At 37.8% G+C, this 23855-nt stretch overlaps 1 protein-coding gene across 1 annotated transcript; it reads left to right on the top strand.

The window, feature by feature from the left end:
• The first annotated feature begins 10093 nt into the window (after positions 1-10093).
• LOC112017787 (protein LPA3) lies at positions 10094-23084 on the top strand. The gene is given in 15 exon segments (XM_065762012.1): positions 10094-10335; positions 14220-14250; positions 16175-16267; positions 16350-16412; positions 16871-16918; positions 16921-16981; positions 17447-17541; positions 18467-18525; positions 18603-18711; positions 18995-19055; positions 20584-20629; positions 20631-20664; positions 20758-20785; positions 20788-20837; positions 22660-23084. Coding segments are annotated over 15 exon segments (1080 nt in total). The 3' UTR covers positions 22720-23084.
• Positions 23085-23855: the final 771 nt, after the last annotated feature.

Here is a 23855-nt window from a genome sequence, read left to right as displayed (position 1 = left end):
GATTTGCCAGCTCATATGCCAGCTCATCAACTAACAACTAACATATCATACAATATAATCCCCACATCCATACATCAATGTATATACCACCATCAACATGCTCGGGTTCCTAACAACTACCCTCCCCATCAAAACAGCTTGCCCTCAAGATGGGGAAATTGTTGCTAAAGTGTCAAAATATCCTCCCACGTGGCATCATCAGATGAACAGCCATGCCACTGGACCAACAACTGAGTGATAGTCCTCCTGCGCAACTGAAGAGTCCTAGTCTGCAGAATGGCCACAGGTTCAGGTGCCAGAACTCCTTCAGAAGTGATAGAAGGTAAACTAGGAAGAGGGGCAGAATTGTGGCCTAATTTAGCCTTTAAACATGAAACATGGAATACTGGGTGAATGCAAGAACTAGAAGGGAGATCCAACCTATAAGCAACTGGTCCAACCTTCTATATGATCTTAAAAGGACCAAAGAACCGAGGAGATAGTTTATGGGAGGCCCTATAAGCTACAGATTGCTGCTTGTAAGGCTGAAGTCTTAAGTACACCCATTCCCCAATCTGAAATTTCCTCTTAGTTCTATGCAAATCACTCTGTTGTTTCATCCTTGCTTGAGCATCAACCAAATTCTGCTTGAGCAGGGACAAAATTTGCTGTCTTGATTGAAGCAAAGAGTCAACAGCAGCTACTTGAGTAGTGCCTGGAATATAATCCAGCAGTCTAGGTGGAGCAATGCCATAGAGAGCCTCAAAAGGAGTAAGCTTAGTTGCAGTGTGGTAATTTGTATTAAACCAAAATTCCGCCAAATGCAGCCAATCATACCACTCTGAAGGTCTGTCAGCAGAGAATGATTGAAGATAATGCTCTAAACTTTTGTTTACAACCTCAGTCTGCCCATCAGTCTGTGGATGGTAAGCAGTAGACATTGCAAGCTGAACACCCTGAAGCCTCATCAATTCTGCCCAAAATTTAGCAGTGAACACTGGATCTCAATCAGAAACTAAGGAAGTAGGCATCCCATGAAGCTTAAAAATATGCTGAGCAAACAAGTGAGCAACCTTAGCTGTAGAATAGGGATGAGAGAGAGCAATGAAATGCACATACTTGGTAAGCCTATCAACAACCACCATAATGACATCCATTCTTTGAGATCGAGGTAAACCATCGATAAAATCCGTACTCACAGCTAACCAAGGCTTGTCAGGAATGGGCAATGGCTGTAATAGTCCAGCTGGATGGCAGGTCTCAGACTTCATTTGTTGACATACATCACATTCCTTAATATGGAGCTTCAAATCAGCTTTCATCCCATGCCAGAAAAAATCTTGCTTTAGCCTATGGTAAGACTTGAGAAAACCAGCATGTCCACCCAAAGGACTGTCATGTACCAAATGAAGAACCTTGGGCTTCAAAGCATAAGTAGGCCATAGAAATACTCTACCCTTGTATAGGAGTAGACCATTATGCAAAGAAAAAGACTTAGGACAATTGGTCTCAGTCTGCAACTGCTTAAGAATCTGTTGAACTTCACAGGAGGAACTATAGCTAGCCTTTAAGTCATAATTCCAAGTAGGACAAGGAAAGGAAATCAAACACAGAGAAGCTGGATGAGAACCTTGGTCCTCCTTACCCCTCACATCAACATCCACCTTCCTAGAAAGGCCATCAGCAACTCTATTTTCACACCCCTTTTTGTACTCCACAACAAACAAGTAACCCAAGAGCTTAGCCAACCATTTTTGCTGAGCTGGGGTAGCAATCCTTTGCTCCAAAATATACTTCAAGCTCTGCTGGTTAGTCTTGATGACAAAGGGTCTACCCAACAAGTAGGGTCTCCATCTATGTACAACAGTAACCAAAGCTAAAAGTTCCTTTTCATACGTTGATAAGTGCAAGGCCTTTCCCTTCAAAACCTGGCTGTGAAAGGCAATTGGCCTGTGGTCTTGCATTAAAACAGCCCCTAATCCAACACCAGAAGCATCACATTCTATAGTAAAGGGCTTGGAGAAATCTGGTAAAGCTAGAACAGGTGGCTGGCATACTGCTACCTTAAGAGCCTGAAAAGCTTCCTCAGCTTGCAAGGACCACACAAAGGCCTTCTTTTTTAATAAGGCAGTTAAAGGGGCAGCTATTTGGCCATACTGATGTATGAATTTCCGATAATAACCAGTGAGACCAAGGAATCCACACAAAGCCTTAACTGTGGTTGGAGAAGGCCAATCTTTCATAGCAGAAAGCTTCTTAGGATCAGCACTTACACCTTGACCAGATATAATGTGACCCAGATATTCGACCTCAGGAACGCCAAAAACACATTTGCTTCGCTTGGCATACAAATGATGCTGCAACAGTAAACTGAGAACTAATCGAAGATGTAGTTCCAAGCTTTTACTGAAAACTAAAATGTCATCAAAGAAGACCAACACAAACTTCCTTAAGTAAGGTCTAAAAACAGCATTCATTAGAGCTTGGAATGTAGAGGGTGCATTGGTTAAACCAAATGGCATAACAAGAAATTCATAATGACCCTCATGTGTCCGAAATGCAGTTTTAGCAATATCCTCCTCTTTCATGCGAATTTGATGATAACCAGACCTTAAATCAAGCTTCGAAAAAATGCAAGAACCTGCTAACTCATCAAGTAATTCATCAACAATAGGAATTGGAAACTTATCTTTGATTGTGACTTGATTAAGAGCTCTGTAGTCAATACACATGCGCCAAGAACCATCAGCCTTCCTTACTAACAACACTGGAGAAGAAAAAGGGCTCTGGCTGTGTCTAATAAACCCCACCTCCAACAATTCATTAACAATCTTCTCAATGTCATTCTTCTGAAAATGAGGATACCTATAAGGCTTTTGACACACGGGTTCAGTGCCATCCTTCAAAAGAATCTGATGTTCAAATCCTCTGCAAGGAGGCAGACCAGTAGGTGTCTCAAAAACAGCAGTAAATTCAGTCAAGAGAGTTTCAATTTCTGGAATACAATGTGAGGCAGAAGGGCAGGTAACAGCTGGGGATGAAATTTGCAACAAAAGTCCTTTCTTCACAGGTGGTTTAAAGAATTGAGTGCCTTCATGAATGGTCAACCCAGTGGGCTGCAACCCAACTAATTTCACCCTGGAATTGCAGTGGGAAAACTCCATAGACATCTCCAAAAAATCCCATTGAATAAGACCAAGGGTCCTCAGCCATTGAGTACCTAAAACTAGTTCACAATCTCCCAAAGCTAATGCATTCAGATCCACTGCAAATACCTGACCTTGCATAGCAACTTTAACATTAGAACAAACACCCTGTGTCCGAATGGAAGCACCATTGGCAACCTTCACTTTAAAAGTCCTTTCTTCACAGGTGGTTTAAAGAATTGAGTGCCTTCATGAATGGTCAACCCAGTGGGCTGCAACCCAACTAATTTCACCCTGGAATTGCAGTGGGAAAACTCCATAGACATCTCCAAAAAATCCCATTGAATAAGACCAAGGGTCCTCAGCCATTGAGTACCTAAAACTAGTTCACAATCTCCCAAAGCTAATGCATTCAGATCCACTGCAAATACCTGACCTTGCATAGCAACTTTAACATTAGAACAAACACCCTGTGTCCGAATGGAAGCACCATTGGCAACCTTCACTTTAAAAGAGATAGAAGGGTCTAAGGGTAAATGTAAAACAGAGATCATAGCAGCATCAACAAAATTGTGTGTACTCCCAGTATCAATCAAAATCACAAGACAATGACCATTAATTTTCCCTCGAATCCTCATAGTGCTAGGTGAGGGACTGCCCAAGAGAGCATAAAGTGTAATCTCAGCCTCCCTTACTTTAGGTTCAGACCTACTGTCAACAAACGTACCCTCATCTAATTGTACTAAGGTAGCTTCAGAATCATCAAGTTCTACTAATTGATCATTAGAACTAGAATCTTGGAAAGGATAAAGTCCTTCCAATAAGAAAAGCTTAGCAGACTTACAGTGATGTCCAGGCTGAAACTTCTCATCACAGTTGAAGCAAAGTCCTTTCCTTCTTCTTTCCTCCATTTGAGTAGGTGACAATCTTTGTAAAGGAAACTTCAATCTGGATTCCATCTTCCCTTCAGGTCTGGGCCCCAAAATTGAAGGCTTAGCAGAATCAAAAGAAAATCTTTGACTCCTACGACTGCTGTTAAGGTATTCTTCTTGGATTTTTGCTAACCCAAAAGCTTCATTGAGGTTCTTAGGATGAAGCATCATCACTGGTAGTCTGACTTCATCCTTGAGACCACTAAGGAAACAACTCAATTTGTGACTATCTGATAACCCCTTAATCCGGTTAGACAAAGCCTTAAATTGTCCTTTATAAGCTACAACATTTGAAGTTTGTCTCAACTTTGTGAGTGATTCCATAGGATCTTCATAGGCAGTACTTCCAAACCTTGTTAACAGAGCTTCTACAAATCCTTCCCAAGTCGCAAACACCCCATTCTCATCACTGTCCTGAAACTAGATTAGAGCATCACTATCCATGTGGAAAGAAGCCATTAACAATTTCTCATTAAACGGAGTTTGATAGAAACTAAAATACTGGTTGGCTTTGTACACCCAAGAAGCAGGGTCATCACCCTTAAACCGAGGAAAATCCAATCTCACACTCTTCGACATATGTGAAATGGGCAAAGGAACAGCTTGGGCATTTGGAGAAGGAGATGAAGACATAGTTTGTTGCTGTCTCTGTTCTTCAGCTTCCGTGAGTTTTTGCAGAGCCATACTGATAGCATTCAGTTGTTAAGTGTTGGCATTCAATTGTTGGGTGTTAGCGTTCAATTGTTTGTTAATCTCTTGTAAAGAATGGCCATGGTGATCTGTGGTGGTTTTAAGGAGAGATAATGATTCATTGATATAGGCAGAGGATCTCGTTTCTGCCATGGAAGCTGGTGGGTAAGAGCTCTGATACCAAATGTTAAGTTCTTGGTGAATCAAGAACTATTAAGGATGAAAATGGTTACTTCGAGGGTAACTAACCTCCAGAAACAGAGAAAATGGAGAGAGAAAAGATTAGAGAGGAAACAAGGAGAAGAAAGAAGCAACTGAATGATTTTTCTTGCCTTTTACAAATGTTAGTTACAGAGTTATATACCCCAAATCATCTCATGCGTTCCCTCAGAACTAACAACCCAAACAACTAACTCTACTAACTGATTTGCTAGCTCATATGCCAGCTCATCAACTAACAACTAACATATCATACAATATAATCCCCACATCCATACATCAATGTATATACCACCATCAACGTGCTCGGGTTCCTAACAGGTGGGCTACGAGGAAGTGTACCCGTCAAGTCACAAAGATCATGATGGTCCAAGTGGAGAGAGAAGTCCATCTACCTCTTCTCCATCCTCAAGAGATGAGGATCCAGAGATGGATGACCCAGAAGATTCCAGTGATAGTCTAGATGACGCTGAGCTCCCAATTCAGTCCATCGTGGGTCTAGATGGACTTAGGGAGTTCATCATGCTACCCCTGTGGACGGTGAATGACTTTAATTCCACAATCAAAGAGCCACATTTCAAGACACTTAGGGCTAAATACCAAATACTAGATAACATCTCCATCTGTCTACCATACGACTCAGAGAAGTATTACTATGAAGGAGTGAAGGGTGTCGGGGTGTATGAGTAAATGCTAAAGGCTGGGCTCAAGTTTTGCTTGAGTTCCTTTCATTGTGAGCTACTCAAACACCTAGGTCTAGCTGTCAACTAGATATCCCCAAATGCCTGGAGGGTCTTCCTTGGCATGAAGGTCCTGTACGGGGCTATGACTGATGGTGCAAAAAGGCTGACGGTGTGGGAATTCCTCCATTGCTACCGTCTAGATGAAATAAAAAAGTCAAGAGGCATGTATAGTTTTGTGCCTAGGAGTCTGTTGTTGAGGCTTGTATATGAGACCCCAGACTCAAATAGGAACTGGAAGAACTGGTACTTCTTCCTTGAGGGGATGAGTGGATGTGCCGTCCAGGGGACACAGAGCACATGCCCGTCGATACTAACTGGGGTATATTGTCTCATCTGGTATGCACCCATCCACAAGTCCACTGTCTTTTTAATTCTTCAAAGTTCTTTAACCGTCCTCTTTTTCCAGTTCGGGAGCGTCCACAAGTTACACTTGAGTAGTGGAGCTTTTTGGAAAGAATTTTTGCCGAAACAACACTTGAGGAGAGGACTTGGGCCAAATTGATCACACTAGATACCATTTACTGGTATTGTGACGGACCGGAGCCTACCCCTGCAGCTCATCGTTACGATGCCCAAGTGTGTCAACGTAAGTCCATCAGTCATACTTCTTTTGTATTCCTTTATTTGGAACTAAGTATGCCCGTCCTTTTTCGCAGAAATGGACGCTGTTAAGAGCAGGGCCATGATTAAGGCATAGGCAGCCAAGAACAAGGAGGAGGGAGATCAAATCCCTAAGGGGACGGATCCAAACATCCCATCTACCAAAAGGAAGGTGCCACCGAAGCAGGACCGTGCACCAAAAAAGCCAAAGGTTGTATTGGAGCCCGTCGTGGGGCTAGAGGCTAAGGGTGCAAAGATGGTTACCCCTATAAAACATGGAGCAGGAAAAGGCTACATGAAGGGTCCGTCCACCACACAGGATAAGCCACCCGTCCTCCTCTGAGAGGACTCCAAATATGCCTTAGAGAGGCTTTCATCCCTCATAACACCTGAAGATTATGAGAACCTAAGCAACTACTCGATTGAGGCGATGAGGGAGACTAGGCTTTTTAGTATCGCTCAAGTAATTTTGCCCGTCCACTTTTCATCCTTCCTCACCTCTTAATTAGTTCGAAACTAATTCTTCCTTTCCATTTTTCAGGCCATGATAATGAAGGGGCTAATGGGACGGTGTCTAAATCATGAGACGGCACTAAACCGTATACGTGTGAAGGCGACATTGATGGAGGAAGAGTTGAACGAGCTGAAGGCCTAGAAGGTAGTCTAGGAAAAGAAACTCGTTATGGCGGAGAAAGCTAGGGATGAGTTTTATAAGTGGACAGAGGAACTGAAGAAGGTCTTAGAAGACAAGGAGAATGAGATTCGTCTTGCAAAGGAAGTTGCTATACGAGAGTACCGTGACTCCGACTCCTTCCTAACGGAGCTAGGAGTCTCTTATGGTAACGGTTTTGACGACGCCATCCGTCAAGTGAAGGCTTTATATCCCGACTTGGATGTGTCCACTATCAACATTAATGTCCAGGAGCAAACGTCAGTTCAACTCATCCATTCTGAGAATACGATCAAACTTTTTGCTGAGAATGCCCCCGTCAACAATGCCAATGGTGACAGAATTATTGTTGAAAGCCAAGTTGAACCAAAAGATGATCAGGATCGTCGCCCTGAGAAATTATTGGTTAAGGGTAATGATGAAACTCCCGCTCCAGTTGTGTAGTTTTGTTTTTGTTTTGTTTTGTTTTTTTTTAATGGTTTTTGAGAACATTAAATGTTTATCTTAACCGTTATCTTAAACTTCTCCCCTTCATGGGTTTCAGCTTAATTACTTTGTCTATTTTATTTTTCATGAATGGATCTGTTTAATTTACAACTATGAATGACTCTGTCCACATCGAGGATCTATAATGTTGATTTCGTCGTATAATCAACCCCATCCTTTATGTGATTTTGGTTATCATGCTTTTAATGAAACTGTATTATAACGTTAATTCAATGATTTGTTAAATCCGTCCACTTAGTGGTCTTTGAACCTGTCTACTATGAGTTGATCGTCGACACAAGAGGCCATTTTATGGAATTTTGAAAATAAGTCTATATGAATATTAGACCCGTCCTCTTTGAGGGCGTGTAATTCACCCATGCTATGTGGACCCGTCATTTTTGGGACTTTGTGTTTAATTTTTGTAAAACTTAACAATTGTCATCCTCTGGGATGAGTCCTTCCACCAGTTCTCTTGAACCAGCTTGCTTAGTGAACCATCCTTTCGAGGACTAATATTAACCCAACTTTACGTTGGATCCGTTCACTATGTGAACTACTTATCATCTCTCAGTTCGTCTACTTTACGGACTATCCACTTAATCAATATATCCGTCCACTTTATGGACTAAATTTTATTGAATAATGAATCCGTCCATATTATGGACTTATTCAATTTGTCTTATTTAACAATAGGTCCGTCCACTTATGGAACTTATTCATCCTTCTGAGATGAGTCGTCCGTTTTATGGACTTAATAAATTATCCGTCCCAATGGGATGACCCATCCATTTTATGGACTTTACAAATTATCCATCCTTCAGGGATAATCCGTCCACTTTATGGACTAAAAATTATCCATCCTTCAGGGATGAACTGTCCACTTTATGGACTTAATAAAATATCCGTCCCAATGGGATGAACCGTCCATTTTATGGACTTTACAAATTATCCATCCATCAGGGATGAACCGTCCACTTTATGGACTTAATAAACTTTTGTAGAAAAATACATCAATCATATCTGAATATTCCTCTTATTATAATGGTAGTTCATGCGTAGAAATTGTTCTTTAAGAATAAAAAGGAACTTGCCATTGGGCTTTAAAAGGTTAACTATAAAACTAGAAAGAAATAAATTGGCAATGAGGAGGTTGCTACTCGTCTACTAGTAGTACCTTTTCAGGTGCTCCGTATTCCATGGGTGATGTAGCTTTTGTCCGTCCAGTGTTTCCAGATGGTAGGTCCCTTTCCTATACCACGACGCATTTTTTATGGTCCTTCCCAGTTAGGTCCTAGCATTTCTTGGGAGGCATCTCTTGTTGTGCCCATTTCCTTCCTTAGGACAAGATCTCCTACCTGGAAGTCCCGGTGTTTGACCTTGGAGTTATAGTGCTTGGACATGAGATTCTGGTAATGTGCTAATCTTTGCTCGGCTGTTGCTCGCACTTTGTCCACTGGGTCCAGCTGCAAGCACATGGTTTCATTGTGCTTGCTTTCATCATGGTTTTCCACCCTATAGCTTGTAAGACCTACTTCCGCCGGGATGACCGCCTCGCTCTTGTATGCTAGCCGAAATGGGGTTTCTCCTATAGGTGTTTGTACCATTGTCTTGTATACCCATAAAACACTTGGCAGCTCCTCTTCCCATATACCCTTTGCCCTCTCGAGCTGAGTGTCTTCTCGGGCCAACAACGCATCTTCTGCGTTCATGTACTTGGTTGCCCTGTATAGCACATCCGACATAGTTTTGGGGTCGTTCTTGTATAAGGAAAACAAGAACTTACCATTTCACAGTTCGTTTGTAAAGGCAGCCATGAGTATCTTATCGTCCGCTTCGTCAATCGAAAGAGACTCCTTGTTAAAGCGGGTTATGTAAGACCTCAGCGTCTCTTCTTCTCGTTGCTTGATGTTCATCAGGCATGTGGTGGACTTCTTGTACCTGTGTCCTTCGATGAAGTGTGAGGTGAACTGGGTGCTTAACTCGTTGAAGGTGCTTATTGAGTTGGGCATCAGCCTGCTAAACTAGATCCTTGCGGGGCCCTTCAGTGTGGTGGGGAAGGCCCTACACATGATTTCGTTCAGTACCCCCTAAAGGTGTATCAAGGCCTTGAAAGATTCCAAGTGATCTAGCAGATCCTTGTTTCCGTCGTAGTTTTCAACCTGTGGCATGCGAAACTTTGGTGGAAGGGAGAAAGAAGTAATGAGTGTTGTGAATGATGAATCCCTTCGGTGGACCAAGTCATCGAGGTTGCTCGATACTCGCCCCTTGAGGGTGTTCATCATAAAATCCATCTGTTCTCTCATCATCTGCATCTCTGCCACAATGTGGGGTGGAGCCATATCAATGATTGATGGATGGCTCATGTCCTGCCTTTCCAGTTTGCTTGGGGCATTACTCCCTTTCTGTCCCTTTTGGTCTCTTCGTTTAGCATTAGTACCTTCTTGGTCCTACTCTTGGGTGTTGTGTCCTGCGTTCTTCTGACACAGCTGCTCCTCTAGGTCTCAATTTTTTTTGGTGAGGCGTTCCACTACTGCAGTAAGGGTTTGGACCTACCTTTCTAGGGTAGTGAGTTGCAGCTCATCTTCTTGGACGTTGGTGGTGGTTGCCATCGAGCGAGTAAGTACCATGCAACTCTTTGTCCAGGAAGCATTTTTATGGCTTACAAGTTACTGTCTTCCCCACAAGCAGCGCCAACTGATGATGCTGAGAAAATCACCAGTGAGCTACACAGTCCTCGCACACTCGAAACAATCCCTGCACAATCAAAAAGAGAAAACCCTAGGAGAAACCGGTGTGATACCGGCCAAAGACTCTCCGAAGGTTAAGTCAGGAAAACCTTTCTACAACTCTAGAGTGCCAGAGCTGGGGTGAATTATGCGTACCTGTTTTCTGAGGGCCTATGGGTTTTTATAGTAGTGTAGAATCGAACTCCCTTACTTGCGTAACAAGTCTTTTCCTTATAGGGAAGATCCTTATTAATACCCACATATTCCTTAATTCTCCTTGTGTTAGAATTCTATTCGTGTTGGGACTTTATAAACTAAGGTTAACTGTGTGTCGCAAGTATTTTCTACTTAGGGTTTCTTGGAGACCACATAAAGATAAGTTGGATAATACATGGTTGTTTGATCCGTCCACCCTATGTCTGTTCATACATGATCTGTCATCTCAAATTTCTCCTCTTCAGAAACAAAAATTGAAAATTTATTTTTTGTGACTTTGAGAAACCAATTGGCACAAGCTAAAGGAAAAAAAGATTACTTCAAGAAAGTGGGTGAATTTGAAATTAAATTTAAAAGCTACACGTAACTAACTGTAATCAACCTATTGTAAAAGCATGTAAATTAAACATTTTTCTTTGATTGTGAGCTTCATTTATAGAAATTAAGTGTTTTTGGATATGAATTTTTCGAACAATAAGAGGTATGAAAGAGTATCAGGGCATTACTTAGGACATGAATTTGAGCTAGTAAGGAAAATTGTCTCACTGCTTAGTTTCTTAGAATTAAATTTTGCATAGGGTGGACCTTGTAGGGAACTAACACGAAATTCCCAACCTGTGAGAAACAAAAAATAGAGAAAACACACGCCAAAGAAAAAAATCACACGCACAATGCAGTATTTATATGGTTCGGCAATTTTCCTATGTCTACAAAATTGCAGGGATTTCACTATTATCAGGGAAAAATACAAAGTGTAGCCGTACGGTTTTTCTCTCTCTCAAAAAACTACCACAAAAAAACCCTAATCACCAAAACTGTGTTTTCTATATCTTGTTGGTCCAAGCCTCCGCTCCATAGACTAAGCTTAAAAAAATCTCCCATTAAAAACCATGCAACATTATTCGGGTCGTCAATCGGATCAAACACATCTAGGCTCCACAAAAGCCCAACACTTCAGGATAGCTTCACTCTCTTGGAGATCAATTTCCCATAACTTCTCTTATATTTCAACTCTGTCTCTCTTACTTCATTCAAAATTTTCTATTCAAATTGTTTTTATCTTCAGGTCTTGAAATTTTATTTATTTATTTGTTTATTTTAGTTTATCTTGGACATGAATTTCTATAAATACCCATTTCATAATTTGCAATATTGAGAACGTTATTTGTGTTTTGTTAGACCACATACTCATGACATTTAGGTTTTTTATTTATTGGTTTTCTTTGTGTTTCTTATTTTTGTTATTTACGTTTATATAAATTGTATCCTTCAAGTTTTAATGTCGTTTGGTTAATGTTGGAATATATATATATATATATTGGTAGAAAAGGAAATAACATTAAAACTAAACAGCAAACAAGGTTCAGGACAAAGCCTGTGTGAGAGTGCTTTTTTCTTAGCACACAGGCCCAAGTAGAAACAAGGATCCTAGGCCCTTTACTTGTTGTTTAGTGGATTGGGTTGGTTCACCGCGACTAAATAGGGGCTGATTACGAACCAAGTTGTGCGCAAGTCACATAAATCTCCTCAAGACACAAATGCAATTCCTCCTAAGCAATAAAATACTATTATAAGTGTTTTAGTGTCATAAAATGACCATTTACTCTTACGAAATAAGTAAAATAAGTATTCATAATATTCACAATGAGAAGGAGATTGAAATAGAGTATTTAAGGCTTATCTTTTATTGTGTGAACATTTAAAAGAATTCCTTCACTTGGTACCCTAGGCGTACTGTCGTGGTACCCCGGACGTACTAGGCCTGTAATCCCAGAATGCTGATTCTCTGAACTATATGATCTTTCTCTATGCTTATTATGCAATAGAGTTTTGTCATTTCCCTTTACCTCTATAAGTCCTGCATAAGAACACACTGTACAATAGACATATCTTCAAATAATTGTTAGTTTCTTAGATTAGGATATACATTTTAATACATATACATATATATAAATGAATTTCATGAGAATGATTCAGCCACGAGGATCCTAGCCCCAATTCTCATAGACTTAGTGCTTTTGCACAAGACTTGTGGGATTTGAAACTCAAGTCCAAGTGGCTTTGCTTAGGCATTGCCTTCCAAGATAGTTAGGTGAGGAGGATTTTTGTGGGAGAGAGTAATATCTGATGTGTGCATGTTTTGGCATATATTTCTTTGGAGGTTAAGTGATATTTTGAATGATCTCCAGGATATGGGACAAATTCCTCCACCTTGGCTCTCTTATTTTGTTTGTTTCTTTCTCTTCCTTGCTAGGCTTTTAAAACTCTAAGAATATATGTTTTGAACCTCTGAACTCTTCCCCAAAATCCCCGTTTTTCTCTCCTCTGAATCCCCCCCCCCCTTTTTCTGCTATGCCTTAGTGTTCTTTTTATAGCAAACCTGGTCTGGTATCTGGATGAGGACGTCCCAGGTCTGCTGGGTAAAATCATGTCCTCTGGAACCTGAAAAGGTGCATTAGGTAGAGGTTTAGCATATTTAGGCAATTATAACTCAAAATGGGCATTTGGCTTTAGCTATAAATGAAATATTCCCTCTTGGAAAGTCAAAGGAATGGGTGGGCTGCTCAGTGTATTGTGACAGCTTTGTTGAAAATGACAATTGAGAGAAAATCATGGAGGGGTGTCATGCACATGGGGGAACTGAGTTTTCCATTGGTTCATGCATTTCAAGAAAATATATGAACCAAGCGAAACCTTTGGGATCCTCCTTTCACCAAAAATCACTCTCCTACCAACCAAACCATTCCTCCCTTACTATCCACTCAGGATCCCACGGGCATGGACCATGGGTTACAAAGATAATACCTAGTTTTTGCTGGATTTTTAATGGCTTTTTTGCTGGAAATTTGAACATACATCTTGGTTTTGATGTTGATTCTTCTTGTTGTATATCCTCTAGCCTGACCAAGTCTAGGTCCTTTTTCTTCTTTTTATTATTATTATTTCTTTCTTTTTCTTTTTTTCTTTTTCTTTTTTTGGGAATTTTGGGCCTTCATGGTCCTTCCTAACTTCATTAATTGGGCCTTCTTTTGTTAAGATCCATGGTCTTTCCTTACTATTCATGGAATGGACTTTCTTGTGAAATTTTGGTCCTCAACAGCCTGTTAAAGAACAAACCACAACAATCAACCTCCAAAATAGAAATAAGGTCCACTGGTGGACTGGAAAAACAGCAAAGTCTATATCAAAAGAGGGTCCTGATCTAGCTAGGAAGTCCACGCATCTGTTTGCTTCTCTGTATATGTGTTTAAAACTCGATTGTGGAATCTGGATAATCAATTGCCTGCAATCATTCATAAGAGAAGAGATAATAGTGTTAGAATTAGCTTGATGGGAGAAGGCATCTACTATAGCTTTAGCATCCATTTCAATACTAATTGCTTGAACATGAAATTGCAAACATAGCAGCAACCCATCCCGAAGAGCCCATAATTTAGCCAACAAACTACTAGCCACTCCAATTTTCCTTGCAAACCCAACCACCTAACTCCCATTTCCATCTCTAATTAGGCCTCCAGCTCCAGCTAGACCAGGATTTCCAAGGGATGAGCCATCGGTGTTAAGTTTCATCCATCCATTCCTGGGCTTTTCCCATCGGATATTCTTCAAAATTAAACGTTTGGCAACCAAGGGACTACAAGCACAGTGAAGAAATTCAAAGGCTCGGGCAAGGATATCATTAGTAATATATATATATATATATACTTATGCTTTCCAGCTTATTGTACAGGTTTTCTGACCATTATCTATGCTAACATTTGATTTATTTTATTTGCTCTTATTTTTCTTGGACTTGGTTGTGTGGACAGGCCCTTGCCTAGCAACTTTTCTTCCTATAAGGTACATCCTCATTCTAATGCATCTCACTTTGGTACAACATGTTTTTCAGGTTTCTTTTTTTCTTTTTTTCTTTTTCTTTTAACAATTAAGGAAGTTTGATAAAGTGTAAAAAAAAGCTCTACTTTTTTTTTTTTTTGATAAGTAATAAAGATATATATTCAAGAACACTACCTTATGCAGAAAAACATAAGGCAGAGAGAAAATTATAGAGAGAAAAGATAAAGAAGAAAGAAGAAGAAAAAAAAAGGAAAAAAAAAAGAGAAAAAGAAATTATACTAATTACAAAGGAGAGAGCTAAGGAACATAGTGAGAGAATCACTAGTGGTGAGTCCCTAAGCCCTAAACCAGTCAAACAGAGAGCCACTGAAAGAAGCCAATAGCTGGTCATCCGAACTTTCCATGTCTTCAAACGTCCTCCAATTTCAATCCCTCCAAAGACACCACATTAAGCACGATAGAGCTTGTACGTTTTTACACCCCTTAAACACAAACAGATTAACCTAGTTATTTAGCCAAGTGATTAACTTAGGTAAATTATTCAAATCTAGTTTAACACAAGAAAATCATATCATGTAAATAATGTAGAAAATAAAGAACACAACGATATGATAATCTAGGAAAACCAAACTGGAGAAAACCTAGGGAGGATTTATCCTAGCTATCCTCAAGGTAAAACAGATCTACTATGAAAGAATTGAAGTTTTACAATAGCGACTTAGACCACTAACATCTTATTGCTACCTCGAGTAGAAAACTTACTACCACGACCATGTGACAACTCCGAGTCCACAAACTGCTTCTTTTTTAGATTCACAGCAACCACAAGTACTCCCACTTATGTTTTTCTTTAAGCTCTTTATGCAGCAATTGAAGCGATCACCAAGCTCTCGACATCAATCTTGATCTTGATAACCTTAAGTATGTATGAAGGCAAACACCTCTAGATCTCACAAGAGATTCACACACATAGCATAAACAACAACTTCAAAATGTGGCTAGGGTTTTTCCTTTTATACTTAAAACAAAACATAAAATCCTACACGTCATATGGGCTTGGGCTGAGTTGGAAAATTTTGCAAAAAAACAATCTGCACGAGTTTTGATCGATCAAGTCTAATTTTTGATTGATCGAGCCTTGCAGAAAGTGAATAGTAATTTTTTGCAATTATTCGATTCCAACTTCACAATAAACATACTTTGAGCAGCCTAATTCTAGACTCTAAATTTTGATCATGATTTGCCAACATTACACATTGAAGTTCTAATACATTTTAGATCCTAAATCCTTAGAACCTAACAGAGCTAAATTCCAAATGCTAGACGAATGCTTTCCAGGCCAATTCTACCAACCAGAGAGAGTATCCACAGCCGATCTTGACAAGACCTAAGAAATCCCAAAAGATCTAGACACCAAACTCCACAACCGAAAAGCCTTACCACAATGAAGTAGCAAATGATCCACCGTCTCCCTATTACAATGGCACATAATACACTAGTCAACAAAATCCATCCCTCTACCCCTTAAATTGTCACTTGTAAGGATATTATCCCATACAACAATCCACACAAAGAAAAAAACACGCCGAGGAGCCTTAACCTTCCAAACACCTTTCTCTACTTTAAAAAGGTGCAGTTTGAAGTCACTTTACTGAAAATATGTTTTCTTAAACTATTTGTGAATTGCTCTCTTGTTTTTTCGTAGAGATTACTTCTAAATTTTTGTTTTTATTTCAGTATCTCAATGTTGGGAGAATCAATTGTATTAAAAAAAAAAAATTCAAAATTATTCTATATAATAGGCCACTATTAATGTTATTCTTTGATGAAATCTTATTATTAGACACAATATGTCTTGTGAATAAATTAAACAAATTAATCTGAATACGTAATACATGATTTTCGCAAATTCCTAAATATGTAAAAGGGATCTTCAGATGAGTTCATTGATGCCATCATTCAACTAGCCTTGGCTGTCGTGAAGAAGCTTCAAGAAAGAAAGGAAACTAGAGCTTGCATTGTAAGAAAGGGACTTCATTTCATAGGGCATGTATATCTTTGAATTGGTTAAAAAAATGTTGACATTTTGTTTCTGATTTTAGGTGTTTCCTGATAAGCCAGAAAAGCGGAGGGCCTCTCAGCTTTTCAAAGCAGCTCTTGACTCGGTAAAGAAATAACTCATAATGAAGTTACCAGTTCTTTTGCTATGCTGCTGTATTTTGGCAGGATCAATTGTTCTTTAGGGCTGTTTTTTATAGTTAAAAATTGGTGCTAACTCCATCACGAAGGTGCTCACTAGTCTTGCCTTAGCCTGGGGTCTGGATATGGGTTTGGTGATCAAGAAAGTCTACCAAAAAATTATAACAAAAGAAGAAATTTGATTCACAAATAGTGATACATATATTTAAATTTTTAACATAAGAAAGTAACAAACATATAACCAAGAAAAGTAAAAATTTAATACATATTACCAATTTAGTTATAAGTTAAATATTCATTTAGGAAGTGATTATTTTTCTTAATTTGGTTAGTTAGACAGTACAATTTATTATAAGTTTTATCTATATTTTAAATTCCCTGGAAACTTATTTAATTTTAATATATTTATTCTTTCTTGCTTCAGATTGATGCTATAACCATAGGTTCCCTGGATGACATCCCTGGTGGTCCTGTCACTCTGTCAGCACATTCTTCAGATCTATAAGGAACACACTTGATTTTTATTTTGAAGATTTTTTTTTTTTGAGAAGAAAAATTTTATTTTGAAGATGACAATGAAGGTTGGTTCTGTACAATCAAATGATGTAAAGAATTCAATGGGCCCAATTATTTTGAAAGGTTTTTACTAATGGACTGCTTCTGAACCCTTTCTACCATTAATGCTATACCATAAAAGAAAACTTGGAACTTATGCTTACATGAGTTTGTCTCTTTTGAAAATATATTAATCAATATCTGCAAAACAACGGGATATCAAGAAAAAGGAAATTTAAGTTCTGATTTGAAAAGATACGATTAGCTATAATCTTCAAAACTCTTTGCTGTTATACCTTTAGCATTAGTCTTGTTAATTTAATAAGATGCAATTTGTTGTTTTGAGTCCTATGCATCATATGTAATATTTTTATGAGGCCATGTTAATTGCATTGTTTGTACATCACGCGTATGAATAGGTTAGCTTTCCATCTGGCATCTCTTACAAATGCAGGTCGTTGGCAGTCCAATGAGCCTCCATCACTGTATATATTTATTAATTGTAGCACACGAGAACTTGCAACCATTGAGAAGTATGTGGTATGGCATCTTTACTCATGGAAATTTTCTCACCGAATTTTGAATCTTTGGCATGCAAACTTGATTTCAATATCACTTTATGGATACACATAACTGGATCCTAGCATCAAGGGAAAAGGGAAAAAAAAAAAAAAAAATCATAAGCGTACCTCTATCCACCTGTCCATAACATCTCTATTCATTTTGGTCTTTTACTTGATCCTTGTATTAACTATACCATCACAACTTGATTCATACTCTGTTGATTTTGTGTACATGACAGCTTCTAAATATATTTTTTTCATAAACCTTATATCTAATGTCATTTGTCATATTCTTTTAAAGAGTTAGATTAGTAATCGGTAATTTAACCAAAAAAAAAAAAAAGTTTAGTAACTAGTAACTTCTGTATATGTCTTTAATGAGTTAAACGCTATACATTATTGGACATTGACAATGACTGTAAAATTTGAAGAACTTCGTAAAAAACATAATTACACAGATACATGTTTTCATGTCAATTGAGGTGTAAATATATGTTTGAACAGGTTTACTTCTGTAACATAAATCTGCCGACCTATTTCAAGATTATTTTTAATAGAATTTACAAGAATAAACTAAAGTTTAGTATATTCCAGTCACCTTCCCTTCTTCTCTTCTCTTTCCCCATCTTCCATTCCAAACATAGGGTAATGATTCCATGCTGACTTTTACAGTGCTAATCTGCGGGAGTGACACAATGATTGGGTATTTTTCACCATAACATAGAGATTTAGTACACTGAATTACTATCTGCACTTTGACTGTAGTCTGACAGCATCATATTGTCACCAAGTTTAGGAGTAATGCTTTAGAAATTTGATCATAACCATTTAGACATTATTCATTTTGCAAAAGCATTTGGAGCTGCGGTTTCTGTTCCTTTCCCCTCTATTTTGATGTGCAGGCAAAATTTGCTCAATCAACTCCTACGCTTCTATTCAGTCTGGAACTTGACACATTGCGGTATATTGTGCCTTCTTGAGCTTTAATGGTCACTAATTCTGTTATTACTGAATTCAAGTTTCATTGTTAAATGAAAGCTGTAACTTGCAGTGCTGACTTGGGCTTCTGGATTTCAACAAAGATTTGCATTACCGATTTCTCTCTCAATTTATGCTAATATCATGTCTTACATATGAATACTGCAATGTCAGTTCATTTGTTAATATGAAATGCATGAATGTAATTATCGTCATGGCAGTGCTGACATTGAGGCGCTCTCTTCGTGATGCGAGTATTCCAACTAGAATACGATTTGCATCTATCCGATTTCTCTACGTCAGATTCATTCTCATCTAGTCTTCAATTCATTCCAGTGTTCTACATTGAATCAGAGAGTACTCAAAAGTACGTCTTCTTTTGTCAACCTTCTATATTCATTAATTGTTTTTTAATCTAAGTTTTATGTAAACATTTGATTCTTAATTTGAAGACAGTAGCAGTAGCACCTTACATTGTGAATTACAATGGACCGCTGTTTCGCCAATACCCTGGTATTTAAATTTTCCCCTTGAGAATTAAAACTAGCCATTAATATTATGTACTGTTTCAGTACTTCACTTCTGCCTTCTAGGTTCCATGACTGTTTTTGTGTCAATTGGAGCTTATGTCTAACAGCATCTAATGTTGAATGAGTTCTTGATGAGAACAAAATGAAAAGAAAGCTGCGGAAAAGATGTCTATAAAAGAAATTTTTGTGAACTCAGAGTTCCTTTGACATTTTCAGTAGTTTGGGAGAAAAATAATATTCTTGTGATGCTGATCCACTCTTGCATTTCTTGAGAACTACATTTTCACTTTGTGCTAAGCAGGGGTAGTACATATGTCTGATATATTAGTTTTTTATTTGATTGCTAAGAAGACCGCGCCATCATGTTGGTGTAGCATTAAGTCACATGGTTATGTGTGAATGGTGGTGAGAAAAAAGGTTGAAGCTAAGAACAAGAACTTCATAGAATCCACTAGGAAGTACTTTATGATAATCATATTCTTTTGCATGGGTAGTCCCAAGACAAGATAGAGGAGGGAGGTTATAGTCGGTTGTCAGTTATGTAATTTTTTTTTTCGTATCTTATGAATATAAATCCTTATAGATCCTATTGGTATAAGAGTTAGGGCGAGGGATTCCCTAATAAAGGATACATGTAGCTGACCTCTGTTAGTTGAGATTATGGCTTAATTAAGCCGATTATGATTATAAATTAGTGGATGACTTAAGAAATCTATTCTGATTTGCTTAAATCTCTTAGTCTTGGATCTTTGTAAATTTAATCAATTAACCTAAAAATATCAAAACCAAAATATAAATATCCTAAAAATCAGATCCAATGAGATTATCCCATGGTTCTAAATGCCATTGCTTGGTTGGGTAAGTTGTGCTGCATGGCTCCCTACACCATTGGATCACTCAACCAAACAATAACAAAGCCTTTGTCCAAAGCTATAGGGGTTGACTATGGATCCTCAACAGACCAATTGGGGTCACCACATATATTCTTCTCCACCATTCTATCTCCTCCAAAATCATATCTGTCACCTCCTATTGACATATTCCTTTATTACTACTTCTATGTGTTATTTTAAGTTTACCTCTATCTCTTTTTGTTCACTTGACATGAATTAAATCAGTCTTCCTCATTGGGCATTAATTGTTCTCCTTTGTATATACTAAACCATCTCAAGTGACTCTCTCTCATCTTTTTCTTGATAGGAGGCACCTAAATGGGGTTAAAAGAAAGCTACTTTGAAAATTAAAAACAAATAGATTGTTCTTTTTCAGCTTAATCAAACAGAAACTGCACTCTAAGACTCAATTCAATCATAGAGTCAAGGATGCAGTCTAATTCCGTAACACCAATCATCCAGCATGTTAAGTCCCCACCACAGCTTACTGGTGATTGTTAAGCCCTATTTACTGCACCTGCTCATTTTTTCTGAAAAAGTCCTTTGTTTTTTTACAATCCACTTGTCCCTGATCAGCATATGGTGCTGAGCCCCTTATACTTTTTAGAATTGGTGCAGGGCCTTGGCAGGTAATGCTTAAACAAGCGGATGGTTCTTATGCCTCATAGCTGAGAGTGTACACGTTTCACGCTGGGTGAAGTATATATTTCTTTTAAACCTTACGCCCCAGTTCTTCTTTTGGTTGTTATAAACTTGAATATGCTTTTGGACTAATTATTTGGTGTGCTCTAGACCAAAGAAGAACTGTTGAGAGTGCTGGGACTCAAGAGGAAGAAGGAAGCTCACTAGAATTTCTTCGCAGAGGCTACAAGGTTCCTCTCATTATCTTTTCTTCCTTTCTATAATATCTTCATCAGTCAGGTTTTTCTAGTTGTGCTACGAAGTATGGATTTAATTATTATGATTTGGTAGCCCTTTCTTTTCACAGAATGACTTAGATGTGATACCCGTTCTGCTATCCAATCAAGTTACTATATTCTAATCTGCTATAATCCAAGTGTAGGATAAAACAAATTATAGGTAATATAGTGTAAAAACCACTCGTCCATCCATAATGTGCAATCATTCGGTTTGCTCTGTCATACTCTACCTTCATCATCCTTCTGTGTCTCTTTGAAAGCTTGTCGACCTAATCACTAAATTGTTTTTGTGTTCTGATATGTGCATTGTCATGCATCTTGTTCTTCACAATCATATACTCATTGAATTTTTTTTTTTTTTTTTGCTTTAGCATTATTTTATAACAATTTCATTAGTTCTACATTTCTTAAACTATTTGGGAAAATACATCTCGAGTTTGTTAGTTGGCACCGCTGGTGTGGAGAATTCCATAAAGAAAAATTTGGGTTTTGCTGAGTGTCAAGTGCGGCGGCCCTGGAGCCGCACCCGTGCATTCTAGAAATTTGGGTTTTTGCTAGGTTTGGATTCTTTCTTCTTCTTCTTCTTCTTCTTCTTGTGGGTTCCTCTTTAGATCTTCTGTGGGTTTGGGGATTTCATGGTGAAAAACTAGGTGGGTCTAGTTTGATTTAGGTTAATTTTGTGGAATTGAAAGGTGGGTCAGTGATGATTTTGGGGTTTTGTGTGTAATCGTTGGTGGGTTTGGTGGATTCTTATTCTTCTTCTTCTTCTTCTTCCTGTGGGTTTTTGCTTCTTCTGGTTCTTCTTCTTTTCCTTCTTCTGTTTCTGGTTTTTCCTCTCCTACACTTTATGAAACTTGAGCCTCTCAAGTTCCACGTGGATTACTTGTCCACATTAGCTTCACTTAACTTGAGCCTTATAGGCTCGATATGCTAGATTCCTAAATAGTTTTAAAGAGGTGTGCTTACTAACAAAATAGTTTCCTCAAATCATGCTATGTTGCAAATATCCCCTACTTATCTGTCCAGGATTGAGATGTTGCACTTGAATATCTTCTATGCCAAATGGCCTTAGCTTCTAAGTTATCAAATGTGATTGGGTGTAAATGAATTTACCAGACATAACTGAATTAAAGTAAAGTTATTGATGCAGGGAGTGTGAAGACATTTATAATTTGTTTTTGTATTATTTAATTTTAGAAGTCAATTGTATTTTCATTATTGATCCATTGGATTTTATTTCAATCTTATTAGCTTATTAGGCTATTAGTATTTTATTAATTTCCTAGAATTAAGGTTATTTTTGTAATTCAATAATTGGGCTTTGACTCAAGTTAATTAGGGTTAGAATTTAGTCCTAGTAGTCTATGCAAGGGTGCTATTGTATTCCTATGAAGACAAGTTTATGATGAATAAAATTTCTATGGGAATTTTTCCAATGTCTGGGTGCTGATTTTAGGGGACTCTAGTTGTTGATTCTTAGTTTTTCTATCCCTGGTTGGTGCTAACATCAAGCAACCTTAAGTACTGATCCTAAGCTTATTTTATTTTTCCTTTCTTATTGATTCTCAATCCCTTTGAGAATTTTGGTTGCATTAGTTATGGACTTAAGGTATTTGACTCTAGGAAAAACTGACCAAAATTTAGAGGATGTAATTTATAATTGAGCCAAAATTTAAATTTGGAGAATTTGTAGCGAAATGAACTTGTAACATATACAATTGCAGTGAAAAATGGTGACTAGAAAATATCTTAGTTATATGTTCTAATGTTATAGGCTGCCACTTGGTGGGAAGAAGAAGTTGAAATGGAAGCGTCTTCCGCATGGCGCAGTTAAGCAGCATAAACAGTTGCAGAAATTTATTGAAAGAGATAGTTGTTGAAGTGCCAACGGATCAGGGGCACACAATCTTATTGAAGTTCCAACGGATCAGTGGCACACAATCTCACAATTATAAGCTTCTGCTTCTTTTCTTCCCATTCCACCAACACCACCACCCCCCCCTTCCCCCTTTTTCTTTAAAGTTAGTTCTCACTGTATTGTATATATTTTTTTAATATGATTTCTTTTTTTTGGGGGGAGGGTGGTGTTCAACTCTTGTAGATCTGGAAGAAATCTAATTTTTTGTATCTTGTTTGATTGAGATAGACTTTCCAAGAGCAAAGTATAAAGAAAGAAATAAAAAATTAAATTTCAAATCATGTTTTTCATTTTATGAGATTTGATTTGGATAAGTTCCTCGACTTACTGATATTATTGTACTACTGGGTTCAAACTTGAAATCTTTCTTATCATAAGCTTTCTTGACATTTTCCAGGTTTATTCCTCCTTTTTTTTTTTTTTTTTTTTTTTTTTTTTTTTTTAAACTTTAAGAATGAGGTTACATAATCACCACATCTAAACTTATTATTAGTTTTTGTAATTAATTAATAATTTGAGGAAAATTACGAAAAAATACTGAATTTTGGAAAGTTATTCTAATCAGTTCTCGTACTTATAAAACATTAAAATAACATTTTTACAGATGTTTAGGCCGTCATTTTAAATTTTTTTAGTTGTTTAATATTCTTGATAAGAGATTAACAATTATCGAAAATTAGAAAAATATGGTTTGCTACACTTTATGTTCCTATACATAGAGAGCACAACATTATTTTTGTTTTTTTTTTTTAATTTCAGATTTTGGATAAAAGTATATAATTTTCTATAATTTTTATTTTAATTGAGAAATGGTTAAAAATAATGGTAAATTAATTTTTTTTTGGGAGAAAATTATGAACCGCTGCACACACTAATCTGTTCCTATGCACAAAGATCATGAAAAGCACATTTTCTCCGTTTTTTGTTGCATTGTAGAATTTTCTAAAACTGTTCAATTCTATTTTAACAGTCATATATCCTTCTTTACCTTTACGGTTTTTTAGGGAACAGATAAGCTTTTGAGCAAGATGTTTTCAGTTACTCATACTCTT

Source organism: Quercus suber, unplaced genomic scaffold, assembly GCF_002906115.3.
Source record: "Quercus suber isolate HL8 unplaced genomic scaffold, Cork oak 2.0 scaffold_438, whole genome shotgun sequence".
Taxonomy (NCBI): domain Eukaryota; kingdom Viridiplantae; phylum Streptophyta; class Magnoliopsida; order Fagales; family Fagaceae; genus Quercus; species Quercus suber.
The sequence above is the reverse complement of the archived record's forward strand: the minus strand, read 5'-3'. Positions and strand labels throughout refer to the sequence as shown.